Raw genomic sequence first — 22,316 nt, forward strand, 5'->3', positions numbered from 1 at the left:
CATAACGTATATTTTTTCTTGCAGGTTGGTCTATAAATAGGTTAAAAAAAACTTTATTGAAAATACCAGAAATGCCCGAAACCAGGAGTTAAAATCGGCGGCAGCCTCATGTTTCTGATAATGTTGTGATATGCTTTTAAGGGAAGAAAAAAGTAGGTGGGAGAAATTACCGTATATACTCGAGTATAAGTCGACCCGAATATAAGCCGAGGCACCTAATTTCACCCCAAAAAACTGGAAAAACTTATTGACCCGAGTATAAGCCTAGGGTGGGAAATGCAAGTCTAGCCGTACACAGCCCTCAGTGCCAGATATGCCCCCACATTGCCAGATATGCCCCCACATTGCCAGATATGCCCCCACATTGCCAGATATGCCCCCACAGTGCCAGATATGCCCTCATAGTGCCAGATATGCCCCCACAGTGCCGGATATGCCCCCACAGTGCCAGATATGCCCCCACAGTGCCATACTGCCAGATATTCCCCCACGGTGTCAGATATACCCCCACAGTGCTACATGTGCCCCCACAGTGCCAGATATGCCCTCATACTGCCAGATTTTCCCCACGGTGCCAGATATGCCCCCACAGTGCTACACATTCCCCCACAGTGCCAGATATGCCCTCACAGTGCCAGATATACCCTCATGGTGCCAGATATGCACAGCCCCCAACCCCCTCCCCCACCCCCCCACTGCCGCCGCCTGTCTCTACTCACCATTGACGGGCTATGTGTAAACGAATGAAGGGGCAGCGGAATGCGGGCAGCAGCAGGCGGTGCGGGCATCGGTGGCCGGCCTTAGGTCATACAGGAAAGTCTGCAGCGGCTGAGGAGGCGGGCGGCGCGGCGGTGCTTCAGCGAGCAGGGAGAGGGAGACGGACGGCTGCAGCAGCGTCACTGATTGATGCACCAATTACAGTGCGCTGCTGCGGCTCCCGTGTCCCCCTCCCTCCTCCTCCTTCCCTCCTTCCCAGAGCTCTCTACGCTCTGCTCCGGAGCATCACTCGAGTATAAGCCGAGGGGGAACTTTTTCAGCACAAAAAATGTGCTGAAAAACTCGGCTTATACTCGAGTATATACGGTAACTTAAAGAATGGAAATAAAGTGAGAAGAATGATGACACTGTGGAAACATATTTATCTTTCACTCATTTCCACCACTTATGGCCGTGGTGGTGAAAATGATCCATAGGTGGTGGAAATGAGTGAAAGATAAATAAAAATGAAAAAAGCAAAGTATAGAGAAAAATAAAGTAAACATAAAAATGAAAAAATATAAATAAAGATAAAATAAAAATAATAAAAGATGAAATTAAAATTAAAATTGAAGCAATGAATGAAAAAATAAGGTAGTGAAAATATGAATATAAAAATAAAATTTAAGTTCAAAATAAATAAAGACATGGGACAAAATATTGAAATAAGTAAACCAAGAATTTGGTGTTGCTGAGTGTAAAGGGCCCTACACACTATGCGATCCACCACCGAGCTGCCCGATGGCGGATACGGGCGACCCGGCGGTGGGGGGGAGATGACAGGGGGACTGAAGTTTCGTCACTCCCCCCGTCACCTGGCTCCATAGCAGTGCAAGCAAATATTGACAAAAGCGTCCATATTGGTCTGCATGCAAAAGCGACGGGGCACCAACGATGAACGAGCGCGGGGCCACGCATCGTTCATCGTTGGTGCCTCCACACTGAAAGATATGAACGGTATCTCGTTCATTAATGAACGATATCGTTCATATCTTTCAGTAATATCGCCCAGTGTGTAGGGCCTATACGTGTTAAGGTTACATTTCTCAAAGGATGTATGTGGGTTGCAGGATCCTTTAGTTGATTAGAGGAAAGTATTCGGCTTACTATCTATATTCAGACCTTGTGTCGCCGTGAGACTCACACCTGCGATTGAGTGTGAAATGATGTTTGCAATCTAAAAATGTTATACAAGAATGATAGCAACATCACTGTTAAACATTAAATCCACTTTACCAATGTTACTTTCCTAATTACACCCATATCAAACCCATTATGTAAACCAGGCATGTCCAAACTGCGGCCCTCCAGCTGTTGAGAAACTACACATCCCAGCATGCCCTGACACAGCATTTGCATTCTCTGACAGCAAAAATGTCTCAGGGCATGCTGGGATATGTAGTTTCACAAAAGCTGGAGGGCCGCAGTTTGGACATGCCTGATATAAACAATTGTAATTATTTAATATCTCTTACGTCCTAGAGGATGCTGGGGACTCCATAAGGACTATGGGGTATAGACGGGCTCCGCAGGAGACATGGGCACTTTAAGACCTTTTAATGGACGTGAACTGGCTCCTCCCTCTATCCCCCTCCTTCAGACCTCAGTTAGTTAGATTCTGTGCCCTGAGGAGACTGGTCGCACACTAGGGGAGCTCTACTGAGTTTCTCTGGAAAAAGACTTTGTTAGGTTTTTTATTTTCAGGGAGCACTGCTGGCAACAGGCTCCCTGCTTCGTGGGACTGAGGAGAGAGAAGCAGACCTACTTTACTGATAGGCTCTGCTTCTTAGGCTACTGGACACCATTAGCTCCAGAGGGTCGGAACACTTGGTACGCCTAGCTGTTCGTCTCAGAGCCGCGCCACCGTCCTCCTCACAGAGCCGGAAGATAGAAGCCGGGTGAGTATGAGAAGCAAGAAGACTTCAAAGGCGGCAGAAAACTTCAGATCTTCGTGAGGTACCGCGCAGCGATCATGCTGCACGCCATTGCTCCCACACACACACGAGGCACAGCAAGGGCGCAGGAGGGGGGGCGCCCTGGGCAGGAATAATTACCTAATAAAAGTTCACTGGCACGCATAGATACTGCATGGGCAGTATATACAGACCCCCGCCAGTATTACAATTAGCGGGACCGAAGCGCACCATTGAGAGGGTGGAGCTTAGTCCCTCAGCTCTAACCGGTGCCATTTTCTCCAAAGCTTGCTGCAGAGACGCTGCTCCCGGACTCCCTTCACCGCTGTATACAAGTGACACGGTGCAAAACGGGGGGGGGGGCACATTAATTTGGTGCTAGTGTGATACAGAAAGCGCTTACAGGTCTGGGACATTATTAATGTTACAGACCGCAGTGGCGCTGGGTGTGAGCTGGCAAACTCCCTCTCTGTCTCTCTAAAGGACCTTATTGTGGGTCTGTCCCCTATATCCCAGGGTGTGTGGGGGTGTCAGTACGTGTGTGTCGACATGTCTGAGGTGGAAGGCTATTCTAGAGAGGATGCGGAGCAGAATGTAATAGTGACTCCCAGAAACGTCCCTTTACCCAAATAGCAGACACTAATACCGACACGGATTCTGACTCCAGTGTCGACTGATGACGCTCGGTTACACCCAAGGGTAGCCAAGAGTATTCAGTACATGATTATTGCAATAGAAGATGTATTACATATCACAGAGGACCCTTCTGTCCCTGACACACGGGTCTGTATGTTTAAGGGGAAGAAACCTGAGGCAACATTTCCCCCATCCCATAAGCTGAACGCTTTATTTGAAAAAGCTTGGGAAACTCCAGACAAAAGACTGCAGATTCCTAAGAGAATTGTTATGGCGTATCCTTTCCCCTCACAGGACAGGTTACTGTGGGAATCATCACACACGGTAGATAAGGCTTTGATGCGTTTATCCAAAAAGGCGTCCCTACCGTCTCCGGACACGGTGACACTAAAGGATCCTGCGGCTCGCAGGCAGGAAACTACCTTGAAATCGATTTATGCTACTACGGGAACCCAGCTCAGACCGGCGGTAGCGTCGGCATGGGTGAGTAGCACGATTGCAGGATGGGCAGATAACTTGTCATCTGACATGGACACCCTCGACAGGGAGAGTGTATTGTTGACATTGGGTCACATCAAGGACGCAGCGGAGAGGGAGGCTGCGAGAGATATTTGCCTCTTGGGATCGAGGGCCAATGCCATGGCAATTTCAGCTAGGAGGGCGTTGTGGGCCCGTCAATGGACTGGTGATGCTGACTCCAAGAGACTTATGGAGGCCTTGCCTTACAAGGGTGAACTTTTGTTTGGGGACGGCCATGCGGACCTGGTTTCCACAGCTACCGCGGGTAAGTCTTCTTTTTTGCCTTTTGTTCCCCCACAGCAAAAGAAAACGCCTACATACCAGATGCAGTCCTATCGGTCTCATAAATTCAGAAAGGAACGTGGATCGTCGTTCCTCGCCAGAGGCAAGGGTAGAGGGAAAAGAACACCAGCTGTGGCTAATTCCCAGGAGCAGAAGTCCTCTCCTGCCTCTACCAAATCCACCGTATGATGCTGGGGCTCTGCGTTGCGGGAGTCTACACTGATGGGGTCACGTCTTCATCTCTTCAGCCAAGTCTTGATTAATTCGAACTTGGATCCTTGGGTGCTACAAATTGTAACCCAAGGATACAGACTGGAGTTCGAAGACGTGCCTCCACACCGATTTTTCAAATCGGCCTTACCAGCTTCTCTCCCAGAGAGAGAAATAGTTTCAGCTGCGATACAAAAGCTATGTCAACAGCAAGTGATTATCACGGTTCCTCTGTTGCAACAGGTAAAGGGGTTTTATTCAACTCTATTTGTGGCCCCCGAAGCCAGACGACTTGGTCAGACCAATTCTGAACCTAAAATCCCTAGACCTCTATTTGAAAAGATTCAAATTCAAGATGGAATCTCTCCGGGCAGTGATTTCCAGTCTGGACGAGGGGATTTTATGGTGTCACTAGACATAAAGGATGCATACCTTCATGTCCCCATATATCCTCCTCATCAGGCGTTCCTGAGATTCGCTGTGCAGGATTGTCATTACCAATGTCAGCTGTTGCCGTTTGGGCTTTCCACGGCCCGAGGATTTTCACCAAGGTAATGGCGGAAATGATGGTGCTCCTGCGCAAGCAAGGTGTCACACAGTGCTCACCTTCTAGAGGGTCGCAGTTTCGGAATCCAGGATTGGTTCTGGTAACCACGGATGCGAGCCTCCGAGGCTGGGGAGTGGTCACACAAGGAAGACATTTTCAGGGAATATGGTCAAGCCAGGAGGCTTGCCTGCACATAAATGTGCTGGAATTGAGGGCCATATACAACGGCCTGAGACAGGCGGAGCATCTTCTTCGCAACCTACCTGTACTGATCCAGCCAGATAACATCACAGCCGTGGCACATGTAAACCGCCAGGGCGGAACAAGAAGCAGAGCAGCGATGGCGGAGGCCACCAGGATTCTTCGCTGGGCAGAAAATCATGTAAGCGCTCTGTCAGCTGTTTTCATCCCGGGAGTGGACAACTGTGTAGCAGACTTCCTCAGCAGACACGATCTCCATCCAGGAGAGTGGGGGCTTCATCAAGAGGTTTTTGCAGAAGTGACAAACGGTTGGGGACTCCCTCAAATAGACATGATGGCGTCACGCCTCAACAAAAAGCTTTGGATGTATTGTTCCAGGTCGAGGGACCCTCAAGCAATAGCAGTAGACACACTAGTGACACCGTGGGTGTATCAGTCAGTCTATGTGTTCCCTCCATTACCACTCATCCCAAAGATATTGCGGATCATAAGAAGAACAAGAGTTCAAACGATACTCATTGTTCCAGTCTGGCCTCGAAGGGCCTGGTATCCAGATCTTCAGGAAATGCTCACAGAAGATCCTTGGCCTCTTCCTCTAAGAGAGGACCTGTTACAACAGGGGCCGTGTTTGTTCCAAGACTTACCGCGGTTACGTTTGATGGCATGGGGGTTGAACACCAAATCCTAGCTAGGAAATGTATTTCAGGGGAGGTCATTCCTACTCTGCTTAAAGCTAGGAAGGAGGTAACGGCGAAGCATTATCACCGTATCTGTAGGAAGTATGTGTCTTGGTGTGAATCCAAGAATGCTTCTACGGAGGTTTTTCAGCTGGGCCGTTTTCTCCATTTTCTACAGGCGGGGCTGGATATGGGCCTAAAGTTAGGCTCCACTAAGGTGCAGATTTCGGCCTTATCAATATTTTTTCAGAAGGAATTGGCCTCTCTTCCAGAAGTGCAGACTTTTGTGAAGGGAGTGCTGCACATCCAACCTCCTTTTGTGGCCCCAGTGGCACCGTGGGACCTTAACGTGGTGTTACAGTTCCTTAAATCACATTGGTTTGAACCATTTCAAACTGTTGAGTTAAAATTTCTCACTTGGAAAGTGGTCATGTTATTGGCCTTGGCATCTGCAAGGAGGGTGTCAGAATTGGCTGCCTTGCCTTACAAGAGCCCCTATCTGATTTTCCATATGGATAGAGCGGAATTGAGAACTCGTCCACAATTTCTACCTAAGGTGGTTTCGTCGTTTCACATGAACCAACCTATTGTAGTGCCGGTGGCTACGGATGTCTTGGAGGATTCCAAGTACCTTGATGTAGTCAGGGCTTTAAAAATCTATGTAGCCAGAACGGCTCGTATTAGGAAAATGGAGGCTCTGTTTATCCTATATGCAGCCAACAAGGTTGGCGCTCCTGCTTCCAAGCAGACTATCGCACGCTGGAGCTGTAACATGATTCAGCAGGCTCATTCTACGGCTGGATTGCCGTTACCAAAATCGTTAAAGGCCCATTTCACTAGGAAGGTGGGCTCTTCTTGGGCGGCTGCCCGAGGCGTCTCGGCGTTACAGCTACTTGGTCGGGTTCAAAACACTTTTGCAAAATTCTATAAGTTTGATACCATGGCTGATGAGGACCTCTCTTTTGCTCAATCGGTGCTGCAGAGTCATTTGCACTCTCCCGCCCGGTCTGGAGCTTTGTTATAAAACCCATGGTCCTTACGTAGTCCCCAGCATCCTCTAGGACCTAAGAGAAATTAAGATTTTAATCCTACCGGTAAATCTTTTTCTCCTAGTCCGTAGAGGATGCTGGGCGCCCGTCCCAGTGCGGAATAAATCTGCAATACTTGTACATAGTTATTGATAACGTCTACACAAGGGTCGTGTTGCAGTTTAGATTGACCTGTTGCTGATCTTATTTGTTCATACTGGTAACTGGTTTAGTTATATCACAGGTTGTACGGTGTGTTGTGGTGTGGCTGGTATGTATCTCACCCTTAATTAACAAAATCCGTTCCTCGAAATGTCCGTCTCCTCTGGGCACAGTTCCTATAACTGAGGTCTGGATGAGGGGCATAGAGGGAGGAGCCAGTTCACGCCCATTGAAAGGTCTTAAAGTGCCCATGTCTCCTGCGGAGCCCGTCTATACCCCATGGTCCTCACGGAGTCCCCAGCATCCTCTACGGACTAGGAGAAAAAGATTTACCGGTAGGTTTAAAATCTTATTATCTAATCCCTTTTGTTTTGTTTTTGTAAACCCAAATTGTATAAGAAAATTCATGTTGAAATATGATATTGAATTTTGTAATAACATTTTTAAACAATCCTAAGAAACACGTTACCTATGTACCTCCCCTAATTAATACCATTAATGCTTTTTCTGTATACATTCTCACCTCTAATACCTTAACTAACAATGTAAATGTGTTTATTATTTATAAATGTCTCATGAATTGAGTAATGAGTATGCTTTGTAAAATGGAATAATAAACACTTTAACTTATAGGGAGGAATTCAATTAGCCACATAATTACAATGATTGCCCTTCTCGCAGCTTTTTTGAATGCTCCCGCAAATCATCAATTGAATTGCAAATTCGCAATAATGGGATTACTGCAAAATCGATTCTGGCAGTGAAAAGTGAAATATGGGTAAATCTGCCTGTACCCCCCAATAAAACTAAAGTAACATCAGATAACAGGATAGAAGTTTATTATTGGTTATAATAATAGTATTTATGGTGCTTAAACTGGGTCACATGACTGTTATATGCATTTTTGTGGCAGCAGAAATGGGGTGGTCATTATCATTGCCATGCTTGCTTCTTCTACAGTGTGACTGTATACTGTATCTTATATATTCTAGGTATTGTGAGTGGCGGAAGCTGTGCCACTACCCACAGACATGCCATGCAGTGCAGGCAGATCAGAAGTTATCTTTAATGATTATGTGTAAATCGTGTAGTGTGTACAGCCAACCAGACATATATTGTTACTGATCAAATGACCAAACAATGCAAGATGTATCATTCGGTCATTTGAAGGATTGCACAGTGTGTACGCACTATATCACTTATTCTGGGGATGAAGGGAAATCAAGACGACCATCACGTCACTTGCACAATGTCTAGTGTGTACCCACCTTAAGGGTCTGAATTCTCCTAAAAAAAGGAGGTTGGCCTTGCAATTTATAAGGCTAATCTCCTTACCTAGAAAAAAAAAACGCAGGTACACTCTCCAAACATTACTAATCAGAATAATTGTAATACATTTTGCAATTTAACATCAAGTAAATGTGAGGTTATTGGCATAATTTTGGCCAAAAGACTGGGCCTATCCACCACATCCAGGAAACCTCATCATCAGGTAGGTCCCAAACATTATAAATGTTCAAGTCCAGGGCAAGCCTCTCAGCCAAACCATACTAAGGCACCACACTAGAGAGAGGTATCAAGTAAAGTGTTATCAGCTGCTCTCTGCGCCCTCTATGTGTTAAGAGTGTTACATGGATGACAGATAATAATACATGTGTTAAATATTATTAAAAAACAAATAGGTTGCTGTGAAGTGCTAAATTAAGGGTTACATTGTGATGCCATGAAGCAGCCTGGTCACACCAACCCAGAAGGTCCCACACCTCAAACTCATCCTCATTACTGACTATATAAATGTATTCAGGTCTTACCATTATTAATGCCTTGTTCAATATACATTCTGCAAATGCAAGGGTTCATAATTAAAATCACCCATTGGTAGGAATGAGGGGTGCCAATCCCGACTGAAGGAGTCTCCACCATCAACTGTACATACTGTACATGCACACAATGTAGACTATAAAGAGCAGGGGTGCTACCATGCTGAGACTTGCCACACAGAAAAAAAGAATGCATGTGCACTCCAAAACATTACTAAAATCAGAATAATTATAATAAATTCGGCAATTTAACATCTAGTAAAAATGAGGTTCTTTACATTCTTTTTTTCTGTGTGCGACATGGTAGCACCTTTTATTATGTTTAGTTAGGGTGTGCAGTCCAGCCCCCCCCCCCCCCTCCCCCCATATAATCTCCATATCTAAATTAAAGACTGGTGTTGCTGTACAGGAAACCCATCTGTACACTGACTCTCCTATAATTTCATGAATACCACTGCTATACTGCTAGTGGACCCCATAAAAATGCAGCATTTGTCATTTTGAGTGACTGAGATTGGCCTTTAGCTTTGGTGACATTTTCTTATGGCAATGATCCCGGTGGGCTCTGTAGATAATCCAAGTACCTAAATCTCCATATATGCTCCAAACAAACCTCTCTCCATACTGGGACTAAGGATCAGTACCTGTATAGATACAGGCACAATTCCAGTGGACTGGAAATGAGGAAATGCAGTTCCGCTGCACAAAAGTGGAAGCAAGGAAGAAGCAAGTAACTACAGACCAGTAAGCTGTTATGAGCCACGGCTGTGGCTCATACCTGTTTTGCATTTTGGTTCTGTATTTTATGTTATACTTCTGTTTATGTTCCCCGTGGGTGTCATGGGGTGCTCGGAGCTCACCCTTAAGGAGGGGATACTGTTATGAACCACAGGTAGTGGTTCATTCCTATTTTATGTTTATTAAGTTGTCTTGCATGCCAGGATTTCCTGTTGCTCTGTTTTAGTATGCTCTTGTCTGCTGCCGCTGGTTAGTCTGTGTAATTGCAGCTTGTTCCATGTGTTCAGCCTCACCTGGCTGCTAATTGCATCTGGTCAGGTTGGAATCATGCAACAAGGCAGCTGCATGTGATTATTAATTAGGTCTCCCTGTTATATGCTGGCTGAGGGCAGTTCGCAGATGCTGGTGATATTTCTAGCTTTCCAGTCTGCTTGAGAGCTTAGCTTGTTCCTGCCAGTTCCAAAGCTTCCTGTTTGCCTGTGTCTGCTGCAGAGAGTTCCCAGTCCCGGTCTTTTCGGTTGTTCCTGTCCTCAGAGATCCTGTACTCGGAAGTTACCATCTGTTCCTGGAGTCTGACCGAGCACCTTTAAACATCTGGTGGTGTTCGTGAGTCGCGGCGCAGCCGTGTGTTGCGGCTTGTCCGCTTCTGTTTATTATTTTGTTAATTGTGTTCTGGAGCTTTGCGGAGGATTCCGCTTCCACAGATCCACTCTGGTGTCCAGCGGTGCCGGATAGGAGTGTCGGATCAGTGGATCTTTGGTTGTCCTTTTCCCTGGTGGCTAGTCCGCACATACCTTTTGATTTAGTTAGTTAGCTTGTAACCCCTGGCCTGGTTGCTTAGTCAGAGGGCCCCTTGTTATCACCCTGTCTCGGACTTCCCCTTGTCTCCCATTAAGACCTGCGGGGGCATCGGGGTTGGGCAGACATAATCCGCCCTTCGAACGCGGCTGCCATGGGCTCAAGCAACCATAGTCTCGCAGGGGATTTCTGATAACACGGGCGAGACAACGGAGTTAGGGCGCCAGGGGTTACTAGGCTATCCAGCTCCCACAACCAGCTTATTTTCCTTTACTCAGATCCCTGCCATAAGATCTCCTTCGGTCTGGAGTACAGGAATCATAACATTATCACCAGCCCTACCACAAAAAAGAAATAAAACACTTTTTTTTCTTTTTTGGCCCAGTCCGGTGTTTTGAGATCCAGTCCGGTGTTTTGAGATCCAGTCCGGTGTTTTGAGATCCAGTCCGGTGTTTTGAGATCCAGTCCGGTGTTTTGAGATCCAGTGTGGTGTTTGTTTAGAGATCCAGTCCGGTGTTTTAAAAAAAAAAAAAATAAATAAATAAATAAAAAATTTTAAAAAATTTAATTAAATAAAATAAAAAAATTTCCAGCCTTGTCTAGTCTTGCCTTGTCTAGTCTAGCCTTGTCTAGTCTAGCCTTGTCTAGTCTTGCCTTGTCTAGTCTTGCCTTGTCTAGTCTTGCCTTGTCTAGTTTTAAGTCCTCCTATGTCAACTATGCAAGCCCTGCAGGCATCTCTCTCAGCCCTGAACTCTGCTGTCAGTGCTCTGAAACCTGAGCGACTAGCAGTTTTGCAGCAATCTTTGAAGCAACTACAAAACCTTCTGACTAAAATCTTGCTCCTCTTGCCAGAAGTCGTTGAGAGTACATCTATCTCTAAAGAGACTCTTGTTCACAGTATGGTGACAAGAGAATCCTCTGGTTTAATTGAAGAGAAAAGGTTTAAAAGTTTTCTGCGGCCCAGGCTCTCAGAAGAGGAGCGTCTGCGTCGCAGAAACTTAAACTTGTGCCTATATTGTGGGGGTTTAGGCCACTATCTGCAGACCTGTGAGTTGCGCAAGCCAAAGTGTGGTGACGAGTCTTGCCCTCTGGCCAAGTTGAGTCAGGATACAAGACCTACTCCTGTCCCTACTGTGGCAGACGTACTTGTCACACAACCCACACTAAAAAACTCTCTGTCCTATAATTGGGGTCCTTGGGCAAGGGAGCCCCAGTATAGATTCCGGAATCAAAAGAGAATGTTTCTTTCCTCTCTTGAGGTTCCTGTTGAAGCAGAGTTGCAGGGTCCTGGAGTGGTGCCCGTAGCCCAGGGTCCTGGAGTGGTGCCCGTAGCCCAGGGTCCTGGAGTGGTGCCCGTAGCCCAGGGTCCTGGAGTGGTGCCCGTAGCCCAGGGTCCTGGAGTGGTGCCCGTAGCCCAGGGTCCTGGAGTGGTGCCCGTAGCCCAGGGTCCTGGAGTGGTGCCCGTAGCCCTGGGTCCTGGAGTGGTGCCCGTAGCCCAGGGTCCTGGAGTGGTGCCCGTAGCCCAGGGTCCTGGAGTGGTGCCCGTAGCCCAGGGTCCTGGAGTGGTGCCCGTAGCCCAGGGTCCTGGAGTGGTGCCCGATGCCCAGGGTCCTGGAGTGGTGCCCGATGCCCAGGGTCCTGGAGTGGTGCCTGATGCCCAGGGTCCTGGAGTGGTGCCCGATGCCCAGAGTGCTGGAGCGGTGCCCGATGCCCAGAGTGCTGGAGCGGTGCCCGATGCCCAGAGTGCTGGAGCGGTGCCCGATGCCCAGAGTGCTGGAGCGGTGCCCGATGCCCAGAGTGCTGGAGCGGTGCCCGATGCCCAGAGTGCTGGAGCGGTACCCGATGCCCAGAGTGCTGGAGCGGTACCCGATGCCCTAGCTTATAGAGGGACATCAAATATTATAGTTCAGGTGTCCATACCGGAAGGGGTCTCAGAAGCTGTTACCCCAGGTAGGGATTTGAAAAGCGCAATCCCAGAAAGGGTATCTAAAACCATAGTTCTTGAAGGGAACTCGAGAAGCAAAACCCCAGAAGGGATCTTTGAAGTAATATCCCCAAGTGGGGTCTCGAGAGACGCAGCCCCAAAGAAGGGTCTAGAGGTCGCTTCCCCAGGAAAGAACTTAAGAAGCATAGCATTAGTGGAGGATCTGAACGTTATTGCTTCACCAAAAGTCCCGGAAGTCATAGTCCCGGGAGAACTTTCGATAATTATCGACTCAGAGAGGGAGGCCGATGGCCCGATCCCAGTCAGGGAGGCCAACGGCCCGGTCCCAGTAAAAGAATCCGAGGTGCTGACCCCAGCGGGGTTCCCGGAAGCCACTGCCCCAGCGGGGTTCCCGGAGGCCACTGCCCCAGCGGGGTTCCCGGAGGCCACTGCCCCAGGTGGGGTTCAGGAAGTCACTGCCCCGGGTGGGGTTCAGAAAGTCACTGCCCCGGGTGGGGTTCAGAAAGTCACTGCCCCGGGTGGGGTTCAGAAAGTCACTGCCCCGGGTGGGGTTCAGAAAGTCACTGCCCCGTGTGGGGTTCAGAAAGTCACTGCCCCGGGTGGGGTTCAGAAAGTCACTGCCCCGGGTGGGGTTCAGAGAGTCTCAGCCTCAAGTAAGGGCAGTAGTGACCAGGTCCTAGCAAAGCACTTCAGTCAGTCAGATGGGAAGGAAACAGATCCTGACTCTGATATCTCAACATCCATAATCTTTGATGGGGACTTAGCCCAATTTCTGGCGCTTTACAAACACTATTACATTATTATGTTGTCTAGACCATTTCTGGGCATCACTCCAGAGAACCTTGTTCTCTATCTTATTTATTCTTTTAAAGGAGAGCCTTTTGAGTGGGTGACCAGCCTAATGAAAGCTGAAGATCCCATTCTTCAGGATCCCCCAGCATTCAGTGATGCAATTATTAAAAGATATGGTTCCAAAGAAATTGGTTCAGGTTCCTCTAAGTCACCCGTCTTGTCTGCTGAGATTCCACCAAATACTGTAAACTCGGCACAAGAGTCCCAGCCCGTTGTTTTGACTGCAGGATGTGCTTTTCTGACTTCTTCTTCTTCTAATAATAGTACTTTGCCAGAAAGTTCAGCTCCCAAGGGTAAGAAACCTGTCTCTGATTTGAACGCAGCCTTGTTGGGTGGTACCATCAGTTCAGACAATGTTTGGGGAATTACCTTGGTCAGACCTAAAGAGCTTTGTAAAAAGAAGAAGAAGAAAAATAAATAATTTTTGACTCTTGCCTTGATAAAAAAAAAAAAAGATTTTTTTTTTTTCCTTATCTTGTGTCCAGTGGCCACCGTCAGGGGGAGGGCACTGTTACAAGCTGTGGTTGCAGCTTGTTTCTGTTTTCGTGTCTGTCTGACCAATGTGTCAGTTTTTTTTTTGTATCCCTTGTTCTGGATAGTCTGAATTTTGGGGTCTTTTGACCCCTCCTCAAGAGGGGGGTAATGTTATGAGCCACGGCTGTGGCTCATTCCTGTTTTGCATTTTGGTTCTGTATTTTATGTTATACTTCTGTTTATGTTCCCCGTGGGTGTCATGGGGTGCTCGGAGCTCACCCTTAAGGAGGGGATACTGTTATGAACCACAGGTAGTGGTTCATTCCTATTTTATGTTTATTAAGTTGTCTTGCATGCCAGGATTTCCTGTTGCTCTGTTTTAGTATGCTCTTGTCTGCTGCCGCTGGTTAGTCTGTGTAATTGCAGCTTGTTCCATGTGTTCAGCCTCACCTGGCTGCTAATTGCATCTGGTCAGGTTGGAATCATGCAACAAGGCAGCTGCATGTGATTATTAATTAGGTCTCCCTGTTATATGCTGGCTGAGGGCAGTTCGCAGATGCTGGTGATATTTCTAGCTTTCCAGTCTGCTTGAGAGCTTAGCTTGTTCCTGCCAGTTCCAAAGCTTCCTGTTTGCCTGTGTCTGCTGCAGAGAGTTCCCAGTCCCGGTCTTTTCGGTTGTTCCTGTCCTCAGAGATCCTGTACTCGGAAGTTACCATCTGTTCCTGGAGTCTGACCGAGCACCTTTAAACATCTGGTGGTGTTCGTGAGTCGCGGCGCAGCCGTGTGTTGCGGCTTGTCCGCTTCTGTTTATTATTTTGTTAATTGTGTTCTGGAGCTTTGCGGAGGATTCCGCTTCCACAGATCCACTCTGGTGTCCAGCGGTGCCGGATAGGAGTGTCGGATCAGTGGATCTTTGGTTGTCCTTTTCCCTGGTGGCTAGTCCGCACATACCTTTTGATTTAGTTAGTTAGCTTGTAACCCCTGGCCTGGTTGCTTAGTCAGAGGGCCCCTTGTTATCACCCTGTCTCGGACTTCCCCTTGTCTCCCATTAAGACCTGCGGGGGCATCGGGGTTGGGCAGACATAATCCGCCCTTCGAACGCGGCTGCCATGGGCTCAAGCAACCATAGTCTCGCAGGGGATTTCTGATAACACGGGCGAGACAACGGAGTTAGGGCGCCAGGGGTTACTAGGCTATCCAGCTCCCACAACCAGCTTATTTTCCTGTACTCAGATCCCTGCCATAAGATCTCCTTCGGTCTGGAGTACAGGAATCATAACATAAGCCTTACATCAGTGGTAAGAAAAGTAATGGAAAAACTATTAAAAGAAAGAGTTTTGGGGGCGTGGCCTGACTGGAAAGGCAGCTGGAAGCAGGAACTCGGACCTCCTGCTCAATTTTCATAAAAAGCACCAATTCCAGCTGAAATATATCCCCCATATCGCCCTCATAACCCGCCTAATAACTCCGGGTACCTGTGTGTCTGGTCACGGAGCCGGGGGATCGTTTTTATGGTCCCTGCGGGTTGTGGCCTACACCGGGTGCCAGAGCCGCGGTATTGATTTCTGCTCCTGCCCGCCGGGAAGCTCCAGGTACCCTGCCTCCCCTCATCCTATACTGATTATATCTTACTTACCGTACTTACACGGTGATGCCACAGGCCGGATTGCCGTTGTAATTGAAATACTACATATCAGATATTATTTACCACGCTCTCTAAGTCTCGCTGCCACCATATATATTGACGATAGCAATTTCCTACTTGGTAAACACGATAGCATTTCACTGACAACTTGGTGAACTACACCCGCTCCCAACTCCCTATTAATGGACACGTTTCACAGCGATATGTGAATCCGCACCAATCTCAACTGTGATGTAGTCCTCTCCATATCTATATAACCAACGGAAAACCATATCACCTGCCCGACCCTCATGAGCTCGTAATTAATATTATGGACAAATTCTTAAAATCTTCCACACCAAAACCTCAAAGATATAGGAGTGGCAATAAACGTGGTGAACCAAGCTCCACCTCAGCACCATTGTCCTCCCAGCCTGTCAGTATAGACGCTATCACTGAATCACCGTCTATCATGGCCCCAAAAGCCCCCCCTGCTCCTCCTTCCTACTCGGAAATAGTTAAAGCAATTAAAGAAACCGTGGAACCCTTATTACAAGCTCAGGCAGATAAATTTATGACTGCAGTATCAGACCTGAAATCAGAACTCGGCTCTATGTCCCGCAAAATCTCGGTGAACGAAAATAGGATTGGAGTTAACTTTAAGGAAATAGAGGATCTTAAAGAGCAGGTCGTATCTTTAACAACTACACGTCAACATATGATGATGAAGATAGACGACCTGGAAAATCGTTCGATACGTAACAACCTGAGAATCGTGGGCCTTAAAGAATCACTGAAGGGCCCTGATCTTCTGAAATTCCTCCTCTCCGATCTGCCAGATCTCCTGGGTATTCCTGAAGAACTCTCTTCCTTGGAAATTGAACGAGCTCATAGACTGGGTCCCCCACGTGACTCTAATCAATCTAGACCCCGCCCAGTTATCTTCAAATGCTTGAACTTCAGACATAAAGAACTGATTTGGTCTGCGGCCCGAAGTAAGGGCCCACTTCAATGGGATGGTCAGCGACTATTCCTTTTTCAGGATTACTCCGCAGAAGTCTCTAGAGCCAGGAGAGAAATGTCTCCAATATGCTCTCACCTAGTGAAAACCGGTATCCGATTTGCTCTTCTTTACCCTGCGCGGCTGCGCATCTTCACTCCACAAGGCCCGAAAGATTTCACTTCGGTGGACTCGGCTAAAGGCTTTATCACGGAAGCTTGGCGATCCCACGAGATCACCTTCGGCCTCACATCCATCCTCTCCAAGCAATGTGGATGATAATGATTGATACCAGATACCGGGACTTTGTCCATGTTCTTATAAGGGTTGATATTGTTACTAATTATATTCTATTGTGAGGTGGTTTAGATTTGACTCCCATCATGACCACTTAGAAAATAATTTCTTTTCTATTTAGGTCATGAGAATGTCTGTTTAAGTCTATTGTCTTCATATTGCCTGTTGGTTATTTAATTATTTCTATTACTCTACATTGCAGCGGGATCACGCTGAAGGTTTATGCTGATATATGCTGGTGTAGACGTTCTTATATGTTATTTTTATCTTCATCTTTGTCTCTACATTTCTCTCTTCTTTCTGACTTCTTTTACTTTACTCTACGATACTTTTTACTTGCAGATACTTAGACGGCTGGGGCGGGAATTGTTTATCTTTACGATACTCTGGAATACCTGTATACCGACGCTTCTTATATCAAGACATCTTACTATTCTTCTGTATTCCCTTGCTGATGTTATAGATGTCACAGCTTAATATAATATCATGGAATGTTAGGGGTATCAACTCTCCTATTAAACGGAGATGCATCCTTACCTATTTAAATAAAATAAAAGCTGACGTCTCTATGTTACAAGAGACAAACCTGACCCCTCCTGAACATGCTAAACTTATCATGCTTAGGCAAGAAGTTGTAGCATCTTCTTCATTCTCTTCTAAGGCAAGGGGGGTAGTTATCCTTATCCGTAAGGGGGTGGTATTTGACATACATCATCAGATTATTGATCCTCTGGGTCGATACATTGTCTTAGATATCACCTTAGAAGGCACTAGATTAACCTTGTGTAATGTCTATGCACCGGCTGTGTATGATAAATCATTCTACCTGGAGATAACGAATATTTTCCGCCCATATTCGCATTCCTCTCTCATTGTTGGAGGAGATATGAATATGGTGTCCTCTTTGGTTTTGGACAGGAAGGGTACCTCGGCCCGGTGGACCCGACTACCCAAGATCAACCTGGATTATATGTCTGCACAGCTGGGACTGATTGATATATGGCGTCTCCATAATCCTATAGAATTGGAATATACTTACTACTCTTCATCCCATAATTCCTTTTCACGAATAGATTATTTCCTTGTCTCCACCGATTTGTCCCCCAGGATCACTGAGACAGCTATTAACCCTATAACTATCTCAGACCACGCCCCTATTTCACTTGTGCTTCAAGGCAGACTCACTTTAGGTACGACTTCACATTGGAGATTCCCTGCCAAGATGGCGGCTTCTCCGGACTTTAAAACCATGTTGACGAATTTCTGGGACTCCTATGTCCTTAACAACTCAGACCATACTTCTGACCCTGCCTTATTTTGGCAGACTGCTAAAGCTGTTCTAAGAGGAGATATAATAGCATACATGACGAAATATAGACGGGACCAAGACGCCACATATAGGGCAGCACAATCCACACTCACTTCCTCATTTCAATCTTTCGAATCCTCACCTATATTAGCTAACAAGCAGAAATATAGAGATGCTAAGACCCAGTTTGATCATACTCTGACACATATGGATAATAGATTCCTTATAGCAGGTAAATATAAATTTTTTCAATACATAGATAAGCCGAGCCGAATGCTTTCCAACTTACTTAAATCAGATAAGGGACTCCAATACGTGGCAGCTTTGAGGGACTCGACCTCAGCTGTGCAAACCGAAGGGAAGGAGATCACTGACATCTTCTACTCCTATTTTAGCGATCTCTACTCTCATAGTAATGTTGACCAATCTAACAAAAACTCCTTCTGGGAAACAGTACAGTTACCTCAGATTTCCCCGGACCAATCAGATTCCCTGACGGCCCCTGTTACTGTTACTGAAGTGACGGAGGCTATTAAAGCCCTTAAACCGCTGAAGACCCCAGGCCCTGATGGTTTGTCTGGGGAATTCTTCAAATTACTCTCCCCTAAAATAGTGGACTCTCTAACAGCCTTTTTTAACTCTATTATTTCCAATCTAACTATCCCACGCTATTTTAACTCTGCCCTGATCCGAGTTATACCCAAACCTGGGAAAGACCCGCTCCTCCCATCTTCTTACCGCCCTATCTCCTTACTTAATGTGGACTACAAACTATTTACTAAACTGTTAGCAGATCGACTAAAATTTATCTTGCCTGAAATAATCCACACGGATCAAACCGGTTTTATCTCAGGCAGACACTCGGTAACCAATATCCGTAAAGTCCTAACAGTTCTACAATACCTGAGGGGGGTGGAAACGGATGGATAGTCCTACTTTCCTATTATCATTGGATGCTGAAAAGGCATTTGATCTGGTGACGTGGGACCACCTGTTTGAGACACTCCGACGTTTTGAATTTTCCGACCGATTTGTGGCCAGTATACACACCATATACCATAATGCATCTACGCAAGTCTTCACAAATCAATATCTGTCTCAACCCCTAACGATTCATAGGGGGACCAGGCAGGGCTGCCCCTTATCCCCTCTGCTTTTTGCGGCAGCGTTAGAGCCCCTGGCTGTAGCATTGAGACAGTTACCGACCTTCTCGGGGATATCAGTAGGAAAGAGGGAAGTTAAGCTTGGACTATTTGCAGATGACATGATTTTATTTGTCTCTAAACCCCGCACCTCGATACCTGCTATTTTTGAAACCATACATTGTTTTAGTGCCTTTGCTGGTTATCGTATAAATACCCATAAATCTGAATTACTCCCTCTGACTAACACGGCAGACCCTCTTCTCCACTCCGACTTCTCCTCCCAATTCACGATGACCCCTACTAAACTAAAATACTTAGGTATTTATATTCCCTCGGAGCTCCCCCGGTTATATCTATATAACAATACACCCATTATCCGCCAAATTCAAACACTATTACAAACCTGGAAAGACCTCAAACTTTCTCTGCTAGGCAGAGTAGTAGTGATAAAGGCTATTATCTTCCCGAAACTGGCCTATCTACTTCAAATGCTCCCCGTCACGATCACTAAACAAGATGCCCTACTCTGCTCGCAAATATTCTCAAAATTTATTTGGAAAAATTCAAAACCACGCATGCCCAAAGCCTGAACTTATGTTAATAAACGAAAGGGCGGACTGAGTATGCCTAACGTAACGATGTTTGCTAGATCAGCGCTATTAAAGTTTGTCTCAGATTGACTTCTACGGTCAGACATGTTCACGAACCTGGAGTTAGAAGAGGCATTGTTCTCTCCTTACTCCCCTGCAGCATTACTTCACACACCGAGTCCCAAACTAAATTTTGGAACACTTATAGAGCCTGGACCGCCATCCATAAACTATTTCGTACTGATCCGTATGAGTCACCGTACATACCCTTATGGGGTAACCCCAATTTCCCCTACTCTTTAGATAATCGTCATTTTTACACATGGAAATGTAAGGGGATATACACCATTAGAGACGTCTTTGATCCTGGTGGACACATGCTCTCCTTCACGCAATTACGTGACAAATACTCTTTACCCCACTCCAACTTTTTCATGTTTCTCCAGGTGCGTCATTATGTCAACTCTCTTACTGATCCCTTAGGTAAAAAGACCTCTACTCGGACAATTCTCGACACTCTCACGTTCTGCAGACACAATCCCTTCAAAATTCGATATCTTTACAATGACCTGATTGAAGTGTCAGCCCCCTCTTGGTCCCCTCTCTCGAATTCCTGGCAGCGGGAACTCCCAGGGTCACCCGAGATGGGCGGGGTTTCTGCAAACACTGACCTAGTTCTCAAGGCTCTAAAATCCGCTACATTACAAGAAATACATTTAAGGATAATGAATAGGATGTATATATCCCCCTCCCAAAGACAACACTTTCGCCCGGGTGAATCAGGCACTTCTCCTAAATGTGGAGTAAGTGGAGCATCCCTTGCACACAATCTCTGGTTATGTGGGAAAATTAAACGATTCTGGAGTAAGATTCTTCAATACTTATCCCGTCTACTTAAAGTAACGCTTCCTGCAGTAGTGGGCCCGCTGCTGTTCGCTGACTTCTCATCCTGGCTGTCACGATTTGATCTAACTCAGGTGGACCCTTTGCTGACTGTGATGGTTACGGTAGCAAAACAGGTGATACTGAGGCACTGGATATATAAAACTGCCCCAACGGTAGGAGAATGGGAATCCGCTTTATTAGACGTACTATTTTGTGAGAGACGAATGGCCACTTTCCAAATTGAAAATGGAGTTATGCTTTTCCATAAAAAATGGGGAATCTATATAGAGAGTTTGCCCCGGGATAGACGTGAATGTATTTGGAGAGTTTTCCGAGACACAACGTGGTACTGGATTAATCGGATAGCGGGAACTATTATTTGATCTTCTTATTTTAAAGGGTAGGGTTACTGAGTAGACCCCACTTATACCATCGACTATCCAAAATTGTGATATTGCACACCACAGGGCTCACCCCAAACCCATGACTCCACCTTCTCATCCAGACTTCACTCCTGAATAGCTCCTCTCCCCCCCCCCCCCCCCCCGGCAATATATACACCGTCTATATATAGTATCTCTGTATTATTTTTTCTTCCTTTCTTCTTTCCTCTCTTTACTTCTATCTCTACTCTTTTTCCTTTCCTGTCTCTCTTTCTTGTTTACAGCTGTGATAGTTAGTTTATATATTATGTACGTTGTTTGATGCTGGGGATAGCGGTGCACCTTGGTGTACCGGACCCACTACTATTGCTGATGGACAGCTGTGTTGATGTTACTCTATGTGTAATATTTTTTCTTCTTCTTTTCTCTCTTACTAGAAAAAACAAAAAAACAGACAGCCTTTAGTTTTCTGCATTTTATTCGTTATTGAATTTGATTATTTGTCACTGCTGAATATCTGTGTGAATTGAATCCTGATAACTTATGTTGTGACTCTATGGCTGTCAAATAAAGAAATTTATTAAAAAAAAAAAACTGACTGTGACTAAAATAATAGATCAAGGAGGGCAGTAGATGTAGCATAATCTAGACTTCAGTAAGACATTTTACACTGTCCTACATCGCAGGATAAGAACCTGGTTGCAGGAGAGGAAACAGATGGGATACATATGATATACCAGAAGATGGGATGCCGGCTGTCAGTATACCAACAGCGGAATCCCGGCTGCGAGGCAGCGACTGTGCTCACCACGTATTGAGCCCAGTAGCTCGCTGTGCTCACCATAGGTTATATTACCACTCGGTTGATGGTGTGGACTCACCAACTGAGTGGGAATACCGGGCGGGTGTCGGGATTCTGGCTGTTGGTAAAATACCAGCTGTCAGGATTCCGGCATCGGTCTCCTGAATGCTGGGATCCCGACTGCCGGTAAATTGGCTGTATCCTGAAACAGACAGTTGTAGTAAATGGAGTGCATTCTATGAAGGAAAATGTTACCCATCGAGTACCCCAGGAATCTGTAATTGGACCAGTACTCTTTAATATATTGGTGACATTGCAAATGGCATTAAAGGGAAAGTATGCCTTTTTTTTAGATGATACAAAGATATGCAACAGGTTAGTCACACAAGGAGGGGTAGTACAAATGATTAAAGATCTAGGTAGAATAGAGGAATGGTCAAGAGTGTGGCAATTACAGTTTAATAAAAGAAAATTAGAGATGAGCGGGTCCGGATTTACTTGGTTCTTAACGCAAGAATTATCGCAAATTCAGATTTTCTTACATCTTTGGGGAAACTAGGAATCCATTTAGTACCATGGGGTATAGATGGGTCCACTAGAAGCCTTGGGCACTTTAAGAATTTGATAGTGTGCACTGGCTCCTCCCTCTGTGCCCTGTGAATTTCCATATTTTAAATAAACATTTCAATGCCAGCATTAATATATACTGCGGACGCCAGGCGT

The 22,316-nt window shown here is 46.1% G+C and overlaps 1 protein-coding gene across 1 annotated transcript in view; it reads right to left on the reverse strand.

Annotated features, from left to right (window-relative positions):
* Window positions 1–14,998, reverse strand: part of LOC135057080 (gastrula zinc finger protein XlCGF48.2-like) — an 88,572-nt gene extending 73,574 nt beyond the window's left edge. The window contains exon 1 of the mRNA XM_063962978.1: window positions 14,914–14,998. Within this exon, the coding sequence (XP_063819048.1) occupies window positions 14,914–14,998 (85 nt within the window). The remainder of the gene's footprint in view (window positions 1–14,913) is intronic.
* Between the last annotated feature and the right edge of the window lie 7,318 nt (window positions 14,999–22,316).

The sequence above is a fragment of the Pseudophryne corroboree genome, chromosome 3 (assembly GCF_028390025.1).
Source record: "Pseudophryne corroboree isolate aPseCor3 chromosome 3, aPseCor3.hap2, whole genome shotgun sequence".
Taxonomy (NCBI): Eukaryota; Metazoa; Chordata; class Amphibia; order Anura; family Myobatrachidae; genus Pseudophryne; species Pseudophryne corroboree.